At 44.1% G+C, this 19,011-nt stretch overlaps 1 protein-coding gene across 1 annotated transcript in view; it reads right to left on the bottom strand.

Moving 5' to 3' along the window:
- Positions 1-18,551, bottom strand: part of PPP2R2B (protein phosphatase 2 regulatory subunit Bbeta) — a 223,099-nt gene extending 204,548 nt beyond the window's left edge. The window contains exon 1 of the mRNA XM_038772788.1: positions 18,473-18,551. Within this exon, the coding sequence (XP_038628716.1) occupies positions 18,473-18,551 (79 nt within the window). The remainder of the gene's footprint in view (positions 1-18,472) is intronic.
- Positions 18,552-19,011: the final 460 nt, after the last annotated feature.

Below are 19,011 nucleotides of genomic sequence, written 5' to 3'. Positions count from 1 at the left end.
TTAACTTCTCTGTGCCCCAGTGACCTCATCTGTAAAATGGGGAATAAGATTGTGAGCCCCACGTGGGACAACCTGATCACCTTGTATCCACCCTATTGCTTAGAACGGTGCTTCGCACATTGTAAACGCTTAGATGTTATTATTATTATTCTAAAAGCAGACTTATTTCCTCACTCCACCATCCATAATTCTGGCATCTCAGTTTATCATCCTTTGATCATACTCTGAATAATAATAATAATAATAATAATTGGCATTTGTTAAGCGCTTACTACATGCAAAGCACTGTTCTAAGCGCTGGGGAGGCTACAGGGTGATCAGGTTGTCCCACGTGGGGCTCACAGTCTTAATCCCCATTTTACAGATGAGGTAACTGAGGCCCAGAGAAGTTAAGCGACTTGCCCAAGATCACACAGCAGACATGTGGCGGAGTCGGGACTCGAACCCATGACCTCTGACTCCAAAGCCCGGGCTCTTTCCACTGAGCCACGCTGCTTCTCTGTAAAGACTAGGAGAGGTGACAGAGGAGATTGGAAGGGGAAGATAATTTAATTTCCTCTCTCTCTCGCGTTGATAATCAGCGTTGACAGGAAGAGGAGCAAAAAGAAACTCCAAAGACAACCTGCACATTTACATCATTTAAGAACCGACCAAGGTGTCCCTAGATGAAAACGTCTTGGCTTCCGTTCACCTGATCCTGTTCCTTCTCTAACTCTCAAAATTCCATGGGGAAGAGGACTTGGAGATCGTGGAGTTCAGCCAAACAAACCAAGCCGAACTGGGCGGACAAATTTATTTTGTCGGTGCTACTTATCCTGTTAAGAGGAGGGTGTGGGTTCGGTTTTTCAGGATTAAATGAGCCGGAGGTGCGGTCAGCACGCAATCTGAGTTTTCAACACCTCTGTCCTGATCAATCTTCTGGGACTACATATGGAAGGCCTTAAACGATTAAGGTCGGTCCTATGGGGCTGAACCCACAACACAGAAGCCAGGACCCAGAAAACAGCACTTAGCAAAATGGCATGTTTAATAATGATAATAATAATAATAATGGTATTTGTTAAGTGCTTACTATGAGCCAGGCACTGTTTTAAGTGCTAGTGTAGATACAACATAATCAGGTTGGCCCCATTCTCTGTCCTACATGGGGCTCATAGTCTTGAGCCCCATTTTTACAGATGAGGGAACTGAGGCCCAGAGAAGTTAATAATAACAATAATAATAATGGCATTTATTAAGCGCTTACTATGTGCAAAGCACTGTTCTAAGCGCCGGGGAGGTCACAAGGTGATCAGGTTGTCCCACGGGGGGCTCACAGTCTTAATCCCCATTTTCCAGATGAGGTAACTGAGGCCCAGAGAAGTGAAGTGACTTGCCCAAAGTCACCCAGCTGACAAGTGGCGGAGCCGGGATTTGAATCCAGGACCTCTGACTCCAAAGCCCGGGCTCTTTCCACTGAGCCATGCTGCTTCTCTAAGTTAAGTGATTTGCCCAAGGTCACACAGCAGACAAGTGGCAGAGTCGGGATTAGAACACACAACCTGTTCTCTATCTCATGGCACAGTGGAAAGAGCCTGGGCTTTGGAGTCAGAGGTCATGGGTTCAAATCCCGGCTCCGCCACTTGTCAGCTGTGTGACTTTGGGCAAGTCACTTAACTTCTCTGGGCCTCAGTTCCCTCATCTGTAAAATGGGGATTAAAACTGTAAGCCCCCCGTGGGACAACCTGATCACCTGGTAACCTCCCCAGTGCTTTGCACATAGTAAGCGCTTAACAAATACCATCATTATTATTATTATCTATTAGGCCATGCTGCTTCTCTATTTATTCATTCATTCATTCATTTATTTTTGTGCTATTTGTTAAGCGCTTACTATGGGCCAAGCACTGTACTAAGCACCGGGGTAGATACGAGATAATAGCATTGGGCCCAGTCCCTGTCCCACATAGGGCTCACAGTCTTTTTCTTTTTTAAAACGATATTTGTTAAACACTTACTATGTACCAGGCACTGTACTAAGCACTGGGGTAGATATGAGGTAATCAGGTTGGAAACAGCCCACGTCCCACGTGGAGCTCACAGTCTTAATCCTCCTTTTACAGATGAGGTAACTGAGGGATTGAGAAGTTGTGACAAATGACAGAATTTAGGATTAAAACCATTTTATTGTTGCCCTAGACTGTAAACTCACTGTGGGCAGGGAATGGGTCTACCAACGCTATTCTATTGTAAGCACTTAGTGCAGTACTTTATTATCATCATCATCAATCGTATTTATTGAGCGCTTACTGTGTGCAGAGCACTGTACTAAGCGCTTGGGAAGTACAAATTGGCAACATATAGAGACAGTCCCTACCCAACAGTGGGCTCACAGTCTAAAAGGGGGAGACAGAGAACAAAACCAAACATACTAAGAAAATAAAATAAATAGAATAGAGATGTACAAGTAAAATAAATAGAGTAATAAATATGTACAGACATATATACATATATACTTATTCACAATAAGTGCTCAGTAAGTAACCACTAAATGATTTTAGTCTCGGGGAATTTTCTCCATGTCGCCTCTGTAATTTGTAGATTTTTGAGGAGAGATGAATAATAATAATAGTGATAATAATAATTATAATGATAAAGGCATTTGTTATGAGCTTATTAAGTGCCAGGCACTGTTCTAAGTTTGGGGTTAGATTCAAGTAAATTGGTTTGGACACAGTCTGTATTCCACATAGTGCTCACAGTTTTAATCCCCATTTTAAAGATGAGGTAACTGGGGTGCAGAGAATGGTAATAAATAAATAATAATGGCATTTGTTAAGCACTTACTATGTGCCAAGCACTGTTCTAAGCACTGGGGAGGATACAAGATAATTAGGTTGTCTCACACGGGGCTCACAGTCTTAATCCCCATTTCACAGATGAGGGAACTGAGGCACAGAGAAGTGAAGTGACTTGCCCGAAGTCACACAGCTGACAAGGATTAGAATTTACGACCTCTGACTCCCAAGGCCGGGCTCTTTCCATTGAGCGAGCCAACGTCATCAAGCAGACAAATGGTAGAGCCGAGATTTAAAACCCAGGGCCTTTTGACTCCGAGGCCCATACTCTATCTACTAGGTCATACTGCTTCTCTCTATATTTTGGGATTTGAGTATTTTAGAAACATAAAACCAAAGTAAAATGGAACCCTCCGGTAACCCCACACAAAGCATTTGAACAGGACAATGGAAACTTCATCCTGGATTTAGGCACTGACCTTGCCTACGGAAGACTGTTGAAGAAAGCGGAGGGACCCTGGGAATCCTAGGCTGAGAGGAAAGGGCCCCCCATGTTCGTCTTCCTGGTTTGGAATCGGAGAGTTCAAACTCTCTCCTGTTTTCTGCCCTCCTGCCCCTCCAAATTCATTTCCATTTCTCCCCCAGAAAATCACTGCTTTGGCCTAGAGAAGATGTGGTGAAAAATCAAGCACAGAGAAGGGCTAATTCAGAAGCTGATCTCTGGCCGCTGACACCTCTTGGGAAATTGGAAATTCAACTGGAATTGGAGAGTTGGCCTTTGACAACTCAGTTTCACTGTTGATGGTCCTCAGGGAACAAATCTCTCTCCCCAGATCTTCCTGTGCAATTTGTATTCGATCCAAATGGGAATACGTCGTGAGCAGGGAGAGGAGAGATATTGGGGCAGTCGATCAGTAGTATCTGTGGAGTGCTTGCTGTGTGCAGAGCACTGTACTAAGCACTTGGGAGTCTTGCACGGAGAAGCAGAAACAAAATATTATCCAAGACAAACAGCGATGAAAGTGGGAAAATGTAGGTATGGAATTTGTCTCCTACTTTCATACTTTACTCCACTTTTTATAATGTCTGCACATTACTTATAGCCTGAGAGCCTAGTTTGAATAATTACTTCCATATTCCCTATTCTGGCTACGTTGTGTTTCTAGTGTATTGTTTATACACCAAATCTGCACCTGTGTACCCTATCATGTAGTCCAGAAAGAACCACTTTAACATTTCATGATCATATGTTATTTGGGTCATTTTGTTAAATTTAGGGAATAAATTAGCTCAATAAAAATTTTTGTATCCACTCAAAAAACAATAATTTGCAGAAGGGGAGAGAGAGAGAAAGAGAGAGACAGAGAGACAGAGACAGAGAGAGAGGAAAATGGAAATGTAGATGAGTAAGCAGCATGGCTTAGTGGAAAGAGCAGGGGCTTGGGAGTCTGAGGTCATGGGTTCTAATCCCAGCTCTGCCACTTGTCAGCTGTGTGACTTTGGGCAAGTCACTTAACTTCTCTGTGCCTCAGTTCCCTCATCTGTAAAATGGGGATGAAGACTGTGAGCCCCACGTGGGACAACCTGATTACCTTGTATCTCCCCCAGCGGTTAGAACAGGGCTTGGCTCATAGTAAAAGCTTAACAAATACTATTATTATTATTATTATTATTATTATTATTATGCGTAGGTGGGGTATAGAAATGGAAATGCACAGAAGTGCTATGGGTGGGAATGAATACATAAGTGGCACTCAATGAAATCACCATATCATAAATTCCTCAGTAGCTCTCAAAGCTCCCACTATGGTGATCAAGGCCAAAGCCAAGCCCAACCTCATTAACTGGACAGTTCAAGCAAAACACACGGTTTTGTCTGAATTACCCAGATAATTATGGAAATTGTTGGTTTTACATGGACTTCTTGGATCTTTTCCCAATCCTCTATTTTATTTTGTGCCATAAAATCACGAGTTTTGGTGCCTTTTATAGGAGCAAACTGTAGTCCCAGGGAGAAAAATGGTCATATAGTCAGAAAAAGTTAATGCCCCTCCTGAGGTACTTTCTCCCAAAGTGAGTAATGTATTCCTTTGCAATCTGACCAATTAATGAGGGCTGGGCCCTCTCCCCCAAGCTTCCCGAAATGCTTTGCCTCCCAACCGCTCAGATGGGAAGGTTCAGGATTAGAGAAAGGATTGTCTGCAACTTGTTCTGAGTTAGGATGTGGTTTCATAAGAACAGTAGGTTCACGGAAATGTTTTACCTCAACCTTGTCGGCCACACTCCTCGCCTGAGCTTGTCCCATTGGGAGTGGGCCTGGGTGGTAGTTACTCCAACTCAAAGGAGGACGGTCCGCTTTCACGAGACAGTATAAGACTCACCCCTTGCTGCTGCATAGAAATCCAACAAAGCTTGGATTTCGAAAGTGGTGATCCGATGACTTTGGGTTTCGAAGACGGTGGCCAGCACCCCTAGGGATTTTCCAGCTCCCTCTCTCCCGCCCTTCTGGGAGCTCCGGCAGCCTGGATCGGAGAAGCTGTTGTATATATGTTTGTACATATTTATTACTCTATTTATTTATTTATTTATTTATTTTACTTGTACCTATCTATTCTATTTATTTTATTTTGTTAGTATGTTTGGTTTTGTTCTCTGTCTCCCCCTTTTAAATGGTGAGCCCGCTGTTGGGTAGGGACTGTCTCTATATGTTGCCAATTTGTACTTCCCAAGCGCTTAGTACGGTGCTCTGCACACAGTAAGCGCTCAATAAATACGATTGATGATGATGATGATGACTGCAGAGCGACCAAAATCTGATCTGGCCCTGTAGCTGGAGGTCCTAGGATAATTCAATGGCTCGGATTTGTGTTTCTTCTGCCAGGGCCTCACTTGCATGACAGGAGCAGGGAAAATGGGTTTTGGGAATTTCATTTAAAATTACAAAGTTATGCTCATGGAAAGTTAGTTTCCCTCTTACGTATTTTAAAGCCTGTTTGTGTGTCATGGTGGTTCTTGAAGTGGACTTTGGTTGTCAGGTCTAGCTGCATATGTTGGCCAATTTGCTGGGGCCTCTGATCTTGCCTGATGCATTCAGACATGCAAGAGTAACTGTTCTTTGGGCTTGAAGAAACCCAACCAAAGATTTGATTATTTTTTTTCAGCATATCCTTACACTAGTAGTAATCCTATCTATTATGTGCTCACTATGGGCAGAGCACCGTACTCTGGTGGGAATTAGATTGTGGCCCTCAGGGGCTCAGAATCTAAGAATATAAAAGGAGACTTGAGACAGACACATGAGGAGAGATGAAACCAGAAACTAATAACAGTAATAATAATAATAATAATGGTTTTTGTTAAGCATTTTCTATGTGCCAAGCACTGTTCTAAGTACTAGGGGAGATACAAGGTGATCAGGTTGTTCCACATGGGGCTCACAGTCTTAATCCTCATTTTACAGATGAGGTAACTGCGGCACAGAGAAGTTAAGTGACTTGCCCAAAGTCACACAGCTGACAAGCGGCAGAGCTGGAATTAGAACCCGGGTCCTCTGACTCCCAAGCACGTGCTCTTGCTACTAGGCTAAACATAAAATAAAAAGAGAAATCTGTAGGGTTCTTGTGGCTAGAGGAGCAGAATTTCAGGCTCCTCGCAACTCAGAGTCCAAAGTACGTTGGACTGACGAGCCCCCTCACGTCATGTATAAGAGAAGCAGTGTGGCTTAGTGGAAAGAGCCCGGGCTTTGGAGCCAGGGGTCATGGGTTCTAATCCCACCCCTGCCACTTGTTAGCTGTGTGACTTCGGGCAAGTCACTTAACTTCTCTGTGCCGCAGTTACCTCATCTGTAAAATGAGGATTAAGACTGTGAGCCCCCTCTGGGACAACCTGATCTCCTTGTAACCTCCCCAGTGCTTAGAACAGTGCTTTGCATATAGTAAGCGCTTAATAAATACCATTATTATTGTTATTATTATTATTATTACAAAAAAAGTCCCTTGATGCACAATGGCTGAAACTGTCTTGATTTCTCCCTCTTGACATCACATATTTCCCAAAGTCTCCAAAATAAAATGGTTCCTCCATTTCTGATTGCTGCAAGGCAGGCTGATCTGTCATCTGCAGTTGTCTTACATTTATTCTCTCATGCCATATGGTTTGACATTTTGCTTTAACATGGGCAGGGAAGGTATGGGCAGGGAACGTGTCTGTTTCTTGTTATATTGTACTCTCCCAAGCAGTTAGTATAGTAGTCTGCACATAGTAAGTGCTCAATAAATACGACTGAATGAAGGTGTCTAACAACTCTATAATATTGTACTCTCCCAAGAGCTCTCCCCACAATAAGCACTCAATAAGTGCAATCGATTGATTATAACTTTAAAGTATTGCACCTTTTCTGTGGTTTCCCGATTTCAGCTAACTTTAGAGGGGGCTGTTAAAGCTCTTTACTTCTCCCCAGTCAATTTCCTTGCTGTTCTTCACTCTTTGCTCTCCAGCCTCTGTCCTCTTGCTCAAATCATTCCCCCGGCTTGGAACTCTCTATCTTTCTAGACCACAGCTCTCCTTACATTTAAAGCCCTCCTAAAATCCCCCTCCATCCAATGAGGCTTTTCTAATTAATTTCCCAGCACCTTATACACCTTATAAACATAAACATATCCCTTATCTTAGTATTTATGAATAATAATGATGGCATTTGTTAAGTGCTTACTATAATAATAATAATAATAATGAGGATGGCATTCATTAAGCACTTACTATGTGCAAAGCACTGTTCTAAGCGCCGGAGGGGGATGCAAGGTGATCAGGTTGTCCCACGTGAGGCTCACAGTCTTAATCCCCATTTTACAGATGAGGTAACTGAGGCCCAGAGAGTTAAGTGACTTGCCCAAGGTCACACAGCTGACAATTGGCGGAGCTGGTATTTGAACTCATGACCTCTGACTCCCAAGCCCAGGCTCTTTCCATTGAGACACGCTGCTTCTTATTTATACCCCTCCTCAACACCCCAGTATATAAGTTTATTCAACCATATTTTCAATTATTTATTTGCACAACTCCTGTAAATATTTTAATCCATTAGAATGTACTACCTGATGGGCAGGGACTGTGTCACTTTTTATTCTGTTCTTCCCAAGCACCTTATTACAGTGAATTGCACCAAAATGGGCACTCAAGAAATACTACTACTACTATTACCACCTTATGTGGTGTTCACCAGTGGAATTAAAATGTAACATGAATTGTTTCCATGCTGGTGGTTCTGCCTGAGAGTGCCATGTCAAATAAATAATCGTGTCTGATGCTGCGATCCAAATAAGATTCAGTAAAGCCGTGCGACTAAGTATTTGCCTGCAAATTCACCTAGAGGGCTTTTCTCTTTTAGTTTGATTTCAGAGAAGCAGCATGGCTAAGTGGAAAGAGCCCGAGCTTTGGAGTCAGAGGTCATGGGTTCCAATTCTGACTCCGCCACTTGTCAGCTGTGTGACTTTGGGCAAGTCACTTCACTTCTCTGTGCCTCAGTTACCTCATCTGTAAAATGGGGATGAAGACTGGGAGCCCCCTGTGGGACAACCTGATCACCTTGTAACCTCCCCAGAACTTAGAACAGTGCTTTGCACATAGTAAGCGCTTAATAAATGCCATTTAAAAAAAAAAGGTTTCCAAATGGGAAGTCTGGAAAGGAGTACCAATAAAGTCGATTGGGTGAAACTATTCCTAGCTCCTGGATATGTCTCCTAGAAGCTGATAGAGAAAAAAAATTACAAAAGAAGTGAAGTGTTAGGTTTTTGGAGACCCATTCAGGTAAGATCTGATCATCCCCAAACTTGACATAGAACTGACACATGTCTCCAAATATTTGCAGAGCAGCCTGGTACTAAATTAGTGAGGTATATGAAATGTTATCCATATGCAAGCATTATGGTACTGTGATATGTAATCATGAGAAACAGTATAGCCTAATGGATTAGTGCATAGGCCTAGGAGTCAGAAGGACCTGGGTTCTAATCCCGGCTACCACTGGTCTGCTGTGTGACCTTGGGCAAGTCACTACACTTCTCTGAGCCTCAGTTACCTTATCTGTAAAATGGTGATTAAGACTGGGGGCCTTAGGTGGGATGGGAACTGTGTCCAACCTGACTGTCTTTTATCTACCCTAGAGCTTAGTCCAGTGGCTGGCACATAGTGAACACTTAACAAATGCCATTCGATGAGAGTGGAAAAAATTAAACTTGAAACACTCTTGGAGGTTTGGGAATGCCAGGTCGTTTTTTTCTTGAGCTGCTTCCTGTAAGTAAAATGGGTAAATTTCATAGAGAAATGTGATTCCTTTAGAAGAAAATCACTTTGCAAAATGGAGGTAGAAATGCCCAGAACATCAATCCAGTGCCACAGAGTATCAGCCTGCCCCTCCTCCCCCTCTCTCCCTAGCCCCTGTTCCCCACCCCATCCCTCAACTCCAGTGAACTCTCAGATATGTCCAGAGCTCAGATCATCCACACCCGTTAAGCCCTCGTTCTCCACAGCCACATGGAGCACAGGCAAATACAAGAGGCCTGCCGTCCTGACTCAGGGACCAAACTTCAAGTGGGAATACCCACTACTCTAGACTGGACGCTCATTGTGGGGAGGGAATGTGTCCGTTTATTGTTCTATTGTACTCTCCCGAGTGCTTAGTACAGTGCTTTGCACACAGAAAGCGCTCAATAAACATGACTGACTGACTGACACGTGAAACCTGGGGAAAGGCAAGGGCCCCCCAAAGTCCCCAGGACTCTGGGGTAGGCAATACCAGTCCAAACCAGGTTGAATTGGGCAGGGCTCCTCGCCTGACCTTCCAATCCTTCTAGCTCAGTTGCTGTGGCATCACTGGCATCCACACGATCTGGTCTGCCCATCTCCACATCAGCCCCAGTGCCTTTTCTCCAGCCCCTCCCTCCCACCCCATTTCCCAACAGGGTGGACTTAAGTAGTCTGGACAAAGTAAAAGTATTTATAGGCTGGTTCCATCTAGCTGGTGTATATCTTCCCATCTGCTTATATTAATAATACTAATACCAATACTAATTGCAGGAGCTTTTATTCATTCATTTAGTCATATTTATTGAGCACTTACTGTGTGCAGAGCACTTTACTAAGCGCTTGGGAAGTACAAGTTGGCACATATAGAGACGGTCCCTACCCAACAGTGGGCACTTAACGATGTGCCGGGTGCTGTACTAAGCACTGGGGGGGGGGGAGTACTGTGAGCCCACTGTTGGGCTCCCCTTCCTTCCTCTCCCCCTCGTCCCCCTCTCCATCCCCCTCATCTTACCTCCTTCCCTTCCCCACAGCACCTGTATATATGTATATATGTTTGTACATATTTATTACTCTATTTATTGATTTTACTTGTACATATCTATTCTATTTATTTTATTTTGTTAATATGTTTGGTTTTGTTCTCTGTCTCCCCCTTTTAGGCTGTGAGCCCACTGTTGGGTAGGGACTGTCTCTAGATGTTGCCAACTTGTACTTCCCAAGCACTTAGTACAGTGCTCTGCACACAGTAAGTGCTCAATAAATGATTGATTGATTGATTGATTGATAGGGGCCGTCTCTATATGTTGCCAACTTGTACTTCCCAAGCGCTTAGTACAGTGCTCTGCACACAGTAAGCGCTCAATAAATACGATTGAATGAATGAATGAATATAAGCTAATCAGGTTGGATGCAGTCCCTGTCCTGCATGGGGCACACGGTCTTAATCCCCATTTTACAGATGAGGTAACTGAGGCCCAGAGAAGTGAAGTGGTATGCCCAAGGTCACACAGTAGATGAGTAGCAGAGTCAAATTAGAACTCTTGACCTTTGACTCCCGAGCCTGTGCCATGCTGCTTCCGCTAAGAAATGATTCTGCACCAGGTTCAGTGAATGATTCTGAAGATACACTGGGGTGAAAAAGTTGAACCCCCCTGGTTGAAAAGCTCTTCTTCACAGTTTTGATCTACACTTTCCTTTCCCCTCCAGCTGCCAGCCCCAGTGTTACAAAAACCTTCTTTGGAAGATCAGTCAATCAATCAATCAATCAATCATATTTATTGAGCGCCTACTATGTCCAGAGCACTGTACTAAGCGCTTGGGAAGTACAAATTGGCAACACATAGAGATAATCCCTACCCAACAGTGGGCTCACAGTCTAAAAGGGGGAGACAGAGAACAAAACCAAACATACCAACAAAATAAAATAAATAGGATAGAAATGTACAAGCAAAATAAATAAATAAATAAATAAATAGAGTAATAAATATGTACAACCATATATACATATATACAGGTGCTGTGGGGAAGGGAAGGAGGTAAGATGGGGGGATGGAGAGGGGGACGAGGAGGAGAGGAAGGAAGGGGCTCAGTCTGGGAAGGAAGATGGAACATAATAGATACCTGGGGCACACAACATTCTTGCAGGATCTTAGGAGCAGTGTGACTTAATGGAAAGACCATGGGCTTGGGGGTCTGAGGTCCTGTATTTCAATCCTGACTCCACCAGCCTGCTGGATGACCATGAGCAAATCATTTATCTTCTCTGGACCACAGCTTCCTCATCTGCAAGATGGGAATTCATTGCCCGTTTCCTCCCCTACTCAGACTGGGAGCCCCCCAGTGCTAAAAACAGTGCTGGACCCACAGTACCAGTTGAACCAATACCACAAAAACATCTTAGGTAGAATTTTCTGGGAATAATATAAACAGAGAGAACAAAATCCAGCCAAATCTGGGGTTGTATGGGTTTTCATGAGAGGAGAGGAACGCTTTGCTAAGACACAGAATATTTAAAAATAGCTTCTCATAAATGAGTCTATCGTGTATATCATGCTCTCCCAAGTCCTTAGTACAGTTCTCTACACACAGTAGGTACTCAATAAATATGATTGAATGAATGAATAATTGTATGCCCCTTTTCAGTCTGGCTGGGATGCCACCTTGAATCCAAGAGAAGATCCTTAGGCTGGCATTCATTGCCTTCACATTGGATTTGGGCAGAGATGTGCAACCAATCAATCATATTTCAAGCGCTCAGTACAGTGCTCTGCACACAGTAAGCATTCAATAAATACGATTGAATGAATGAATGAATATTTATTGACTGCTTACTGTGTGCAGAGCACTGTACTAATCTCCTGTGAGAGTATAATAGAACAGAGTTGATAGACACACTTCCCAGTGGGTACTACTCTCTCGCAGCAAGAAAATCAAAGCCTCATAAATTTGTTTAAAACTGTGGTGAAGGGGAAGCTTTCCAGCGCTGAACAATGAATTTGTCACAGGGCTTTCAAATATGTTCTTGGGAAGGAAACTCCATGTGCCTTCCTCCTGCTTTTCCTGTTTACTCTACTCTGAAAGGCCTTGTCTAGTTGAAGCTTTTCACAGTCCTTTCGCATTTCAAAGCAGGCATAGTAACACTTGCAGTGACTCAGGAGAGACGGAATCTGACTCACAGAGAATGCTTATGATTTCATCACACATTTTTTTATTGATCGATTGATTGATTCATTCATTCAATCAAATTTATAAAGCGCTTACCGTGTGCAGCACTGTACTAAGCACTTGGGAAATACAAATTGGCCACATATGGAGACAGTCCCTACCCCAAAACGGGCTTACAGTCTAGAAGGGGGAGACAGATAACAAAACAAAACAAGTAGACAGTATTGATGAAGTTCGCAGCATCAAACCCTTTGAGATAAAATCACCTCAGGGCATGAGTTAAAAAATGATTGAGAGTAGAGTATTACAGAGTTGGTAGACATGTTCCTTGCCCACGAGGAGTTTATAGTCCAGAGGGAGATACAGACATTAGTATAGATAAATAAATTGCGGCTATGTACCTAATAAGTGCTGTGGGGCTGAGGGAGGGATGAATGAAGGGAGCATATCCAAGTCCTGAAATTTCCTTTCCCTTCTAGACAATAAGCCTCTTCTCTAGACTGTAAGTTTGTTGTAGTGTACTCTCCCAAGTGCTTAGTGCAGTGTTCTGCACACAGTAAGCACTCAAAACAGGTTTGATTGATTTCCACTTGGAGAGTTGCAAATGAAGCCCCAGAGGTTCAAACTGCAAAGCCTGACAACTTCTCTGACTCACACTTCAGTTTAGAAACAAGAAAGTGGTTTTTCCCTACTGGGTTATTTGGGAACAGATTCCTGAGTTTCCTAAGGGCCTTTGTCCATGAATCCCTGTGTGACCCTGGGCAAGTCACTTAACTTCTCTGTGCCTCGGTTCCCTCTTTTGCAAAATGGGGTGTAAGACCTTGAGCTCCGCATGGGAAGGGGATTAGGTTCAACTTGATTACCTTTTATCTACCTGAGCGCTTAGTACAGTGCAAGGTTCATCATCATCATCATCATCAATCGTATTTATTGAGCGCTTACTGTGTGCAGAGCACTGTACTAAGTGCTTGGGAAGTACAAGTTGGCAACATATAGAGACAGTCCCTACCCAACAGTGGGCTCACAGTCTAAAAGGGGGAGACAGAGAACAAAACCAAGCATACTAACAAAATGAAATAAATAGAATAGATATGTACAAGTAAAATAAATAAATAAATTAATAGAGTAATAAATATGTACAAACATATATACAGGTTCATAGTAAGTGCTTAACACATACCATTAAAAATCCTATAACATGAGGGAAAGTATCGTGCATTTCTTTGGGGCTTTGACATAAAGGACACACACCATTCACTATTTATCTTAAGGATTACATAAGGTTTTAAAATCTTTTCACTGTTCATGCCTCTGTGGTAACATTCTTGGAAATGCAAGCAGGTCTGAACCTACTTTTAGGTTAAAGTCCTCACCTCCTCCTCAGAAATCTAGTGTGGCAGGGCTTTTTTTTCCTGCTTTGACAGACAGATTGACATGGATTAGAACCATAGGTGGTTTCTATTTTGGAAGTGTAATTGCGCAAGAGGAAAATAACTTGCATTTCACAAATTTTGCCCTTGCTCATCAATAGGACATAGAGGTAGAGGGGGAAGGACCATTATTTTGGCCAACATAAATGGAATGAAGGGTCAAATGGTTGATAAGGGGCACCATTCAAAGTCTGCCAAGCATGATGGGTCTCAATAAGTCAAAAGAACCCCAATTCCTGCTCCATTTCACTTGGAGAGTGCTGGAAAATAGGTTCTTCACCAGACAGGGTTTGAGTCTCGTCTGACCTAATGTCCTATCAGTCTGAGATTTCTGAGATAATTCTGAGGCTGCAGCCAGTGGGAGGACATTTTATGCATCTTGGTGTGGGGATTCATTGGAGTAACCCAGGAGGTAGATAAGAGAACCCTTCCCCCTTATTGCTCCACTGCTGTCCTTCCCTCCTTATTCTATTCTTCAATCAATCATATTTATTGAGCGCTTACCGTGTTCAGAGTACTGTACTATATGCTTAGGAGAGTACAGTATAGCAATATGAGACACATTCCCTTCCCACAAAGAGCTTACAGTGTAGAGTTTCTTTAAGGCACTCTCCTTCCTCCCTAACTTCGCTGATGTTAGGTAACCTGCACAACCCAACCTGCACACTCTGTTCTCTTAACACCAACCAATCAATCAGTTGTATTTATTGAACACTTACTGTGTGCAGAACACTGAACTAAGCGCTTGAGAGACTACAGTGTAACAGAGTTGGTAGACATAGTCCCTGCCCACAAGGAGCTTACAGTTTAGAGGGGGAGACAGATGTTAAAATGTTATGGATATGTACACAAGTGCTGAGGAGCAATGGAGGGATGAATATAGGTTACAAATCCAAGTGCAAGGGTGACACAGAAGGGAGAATAATAATAATAATAATGATGGCATTTATTAAGTGCTTAATATGTGCAAAGCACCGTTCTAAGCACTGGGGAGGTTTCAAGGTGATCAAATTGTCCCACGGGGGGCTCACAGTCTTAATCCCCATTTTACAGATGAGGGAACTGAGGCACAGAGAAGTTAGAGAAGCAGCGTGGCTCAGTGGAAAAGAGCCCGGGCTTTGGAGTCAGGGGTCGTGGGTTCAAATCCCGGCTCTGCCAACTGTCAGCTGTGTGACTTTGGGCAAGTCATTTAACTTCTCTGGGCCTCAGTTACCTCATCTGTAAAATGGGGATGAAGACTGTGAGCCCCCCAGGGGACAACCTGATCACCTTGTAACCTCCCCAGCACTTAAAACAGTGCTTGGCACATAGTAAGCACTTAATAAATGCCATTATTATTATTATTATTATGTGATTTGCCCAGAGTCACACGCTGACAATTGGTGGAGCGGGGATTTGAACCCATGACCTCTGACTCCAAAGCCCATGCTCTTTCCACTGAGCAAGCTCTCTTGGAGGAGATGGGATTTTAATAAGACTTTGAAGGTGAGGAGAGTGAGTGGCTGTTGGAGGGAGTTCCAGGCCAGAGGCAGGATGTGGACGAGGAGTCGGCGAGGAGGTAGAGGAGATTGAGGTACGATGAGGAAGGAGGTCAGCCTTAGAGGAGCAAAGTGAGCACGCTGGGTTGTATTAGGAAGTCAGGAAGGTAAGGTAGGAGGGAAATGGGTGATTAAGTGCTTTAAAGCCAAAGTTAAGGAGTTTCTGTTTGATGCAGAGGTCGATAAGCAAATACTGGAGTTTCTTGAGGAGTGGGGGATCGTGGCCTGAATGTTTTAGAAAAATGATCTGGGCAGCAGAGTGAAGTATGGACTGAGTGGGGAGAGACAGGAAGCAGAGAAGTCGGGAAGGAAGCTGATGCAGGGGTCTAGGAAGGATAAGTGTTTCGATCAACACGGTAGGAACTTACTCTCTGTACCTCGATCCCATCTGCCCCATCACAGACTCCTTGCCTGTGTTTTCCCTTCCATCTGGAACTCCCTGGCATTTGTTAGATGCTTACTATATAATAATAATAATAATGATGGCATTTGTTAAGCTCTTACTATGTGCAGAGCACTGTTCTAAGTGCTGGGGGGTTATAACGTGATCGGGTTGTCCCACGTGGGGCTCACAGTCAATCCCCATTTTCCACATGAGGTAACTGAGGCTCAGAGAAGTTAAGTGACTTGCCCAAGGTCACACAGCAGACACGTGGCAGAGCTGGGATTCGAACCCATGACCTCTGACTCCAAAGCCCGGGCTAGTTCCACTGAGCCACGCTGCTTCTCCAGGTACTGTGTGCCAGGTACTGTGCCCTGGGAAAGATACAAGCAAATCGGGTTGGACACAGTCCCTGTTCCACGTTGGGGTCACAGTCCTAATCTCCATTTTACAGATGAGGTAACTGAGGCACAAAGAATAATAATAATAATGATAACAACAACAACAATAATAATAATAATTATGGCATTTGTTAAGTGCTAACTTTGTGCCAGGCGCTGTACTAAGCGCTGGGGTGGATACAAGCAAATAGGGTTGGACACAGTCCCTGTCTCACAGGGGGCTCACAGTCTCAATCCCCCTTTTACAGGTGAGGGAAATCAGGCATAGAGATGTGAAGTGACTTGCCTAAGGTCACACAGCAGACAAGTGGTGGAGCCGGGATTAGAATCCATGACTTTCTGACTACGTAGCGACTACGCCACACTGCTTCCCATGCTCTAGCCACTAGACCATGCTGCTTTACATCTGATAGCCAGCCCACCGCCCTGCCCACCTCCAAAACTGTCCTAAAATCACATCTCCTCCCGGATGCCTTCCCAGATTTAGCCATTAATTTCCCCTCTTCTCCCTCCCATCTGTATCAGCCATGCAGGTGGACTGTTTCCCCTTCAGCACTTTGCTACCCCAGCCACACACTACTCATAGAAATGTTCTTATATTCTTCCGTTTCCCATATCCCTAATCTATTTTAATGTCTGCCTCATCCTGTAGACTGCAAGCTACTCGTGTGCAGGGATTGCATCTACTAACTCTGTTGCACCGTATTTTCTCAAGCGCTTAATAAAGTGCTCTGCACAAAGTGAACGTTCAGTAAAAACCATGGACTGACTGCCCGACTGACTCCAGTTCATGCAGCGTGGCTTGGTGGAAAGAGCCCGGGCTTTGGAGTCAGGGGTCATGGGTTCAAATCCCGGCTCTGCCAATTGTCAGCTGTGTGACTCTGGGCAAGTCACTTAACTTCTCTGAGCTCCAGTTCCCTCATCTGTAAAATGGGGATTAAGACTGTGAGCCCCATGTGATCACCTTGTAACCCCCCAGTGCTTAGAACAGTGCTTTGCACATAGTAAGTGCTTAACAAATACCATCATTATAATTATTATTATTACTAGCAAACTTTCTGCTATGTAGATGGGGAGCATCATGGCCTAGTGGAAAGAGATGAGCCTGGGAATCAGAGGATCTGGGTTCTGGTCCTGGCTTCGCCAGTTGCTGGCTGGGTGACCTTGGGTGAGTCACTTCATTTCTCTGTGCTTCAGTTTCTTCACTTGTGAAAAGGGGGATTCAGTGTCTGTTCTCCTTTCTACTTAGACTGTGAGCCCCGTGTGCATCAGGCACTGTGTCTGACCCAATTAACTTGTACCTATCCCAGTGCTTAGCACAGTGCTTGGTACATATTAAGTCCTTAACAAATACCATAATGAATTAAATTACGCCCCAGGAAGTCCCACCTCTCGAAAGCTCTATTTCTGTGCCCATTTTCTTAAAAAAAAAGTACAGTCAACCAAATCAAGGGCCACATCTCACTTACACAAATGCCCAAACATTAGAAACTCCAGGTGTCCTTCACAGGGAGCAGCCTGCTAACAATATCAAGCTTAATCTCCAGTTCAGTCCTGAAGCTTCGCCCCCATTGACATTGTGATGCCACTTTTCCCCAGAGCATCTGATGTCAGCCCATTCATTTGCACAAATTGTTTGGGTAGCACAATGCAAAGGAGAGTAGAGAAAGAAACTTAACAATCCTCACGCAGGTGAATCACCACTAATAGCCAGCCGAGTAAATGCTTCCATCTGCGACGTTCAGAAAAAGATGACTTGTAATATTCTTAAGGACACACACACACGCATGTATTCAGAGACGTCACTGATGTGAGTCAGCACACAAAGTGTCTTTCTAAAGCATTAAAAAATGCTCAGCTTGAAGGTGCTAGATCTTTATTCCAACCGGAAAGCCATCACTTCAGGCCTTGGGAAAACACTTACTAGCAAGCACAGGAGTCAGCTCTGACCTTTTTGCTGTGCACCAGAGCACAGACTCTAAGAAAATGAGCCAAACAACAATCACTGTAGTCATGAAATAAAAAATCCCATCTTTTTTCTTAACTGCCTTCTTGGGGATGCAGCAAGTTGCATAATGGGAGGTGCAAAAACGGGGAACGATCATGTTGTCGAAATCTTTTTCACTGATTACTTTGCCTGCTTAATGGAAAATCTGGAGGATTTGCAGCTGTTATCTCAAATGAATGCCTCTCAAGTGTCCCAAATATCTTGTAGCCATCTTCCAGCTTTTTAGGAAGTGTTTCCTTGTGGGGAAACTTCCTAATGGTTTCTTTCCTATCTGGGAGACTAACAGTTTTTTTCTCCCCCCATCAAATCCGAATGTATTACGTCCAGTCTCCTGCCAAGAACCACCGTCACCCAATAGCTACAAAAAGCAATGTCAGCGCAGATTATTGGGAGGAGGACTCATACCGACCCGTTTTCTTTCCACCCCCCCCTCCCCCGGACCCCTGCCCTCCCCTCTCTGATCTGTACCTTCTGTATGGCAACTGGATGACAGAATGGTGTTCGGAGGTCTGAAGATATAAGGCAGGTATCGAGAAAAGCATTTCATCTTCCAAACATAAACCGTAAATGAAAAACCAGTCTCTCAAATCCATGAGGATTCTCCCAGCTTGCAGTAGGGGCTACATCATGAATCCGCGGGCCGAGACTCCCTCTTAGATCTGCAGAACCGGGAAGCAGGGAGAGTCATCAGAGCTGGACCCCATTTTGCCATCGGCAGCATCGAGGAGGAGCCGCTTGGCATTTCTGCATGCAGCTCAAACTCAGAAGCCCCCAAGCGAGCTGGGATATTGGCTCTTCATTGGCTGGATCTCATCAGGCAGGATTTGCTGACTAAGTCAGTTCTGCCTGTAAACACAAGCCGAAAGACCCAGCCGCCACCATCCCCCTGGCTCGTTTGGTCAGTTGCTCTTGGAGAAATGGAAATCCGGCAGGATTCAGGGGATCCAGGGAAGAGGCCGGACCTCTCCTATTCAGCTGCAAGATCCTACGGAACAGAGATGGTTTGG

The sequence above is a fragment of the Tachyglossus aculeatus genome, chromosome X1, assembly GCF_015852505.1.
Source record: "Tachyglossus aculeatus isolate mTacAcu1 chromosome X1, mTacAcu1.pri, whole genome shotgun sequence".
In the NCBI taxonomy this organism is placed as follows: domain Eukaryota; kingdom Metazoa; phylum Chordata; class Mammalia; order Monotremata; family Tachyglossidae; genus Tachyglossus; species Tachyglossus aculeatus.
Note: the sequence above shows the minus strand (reverse complement) of the source record. Positions and strands in the feature narration are given on the sequence as shown.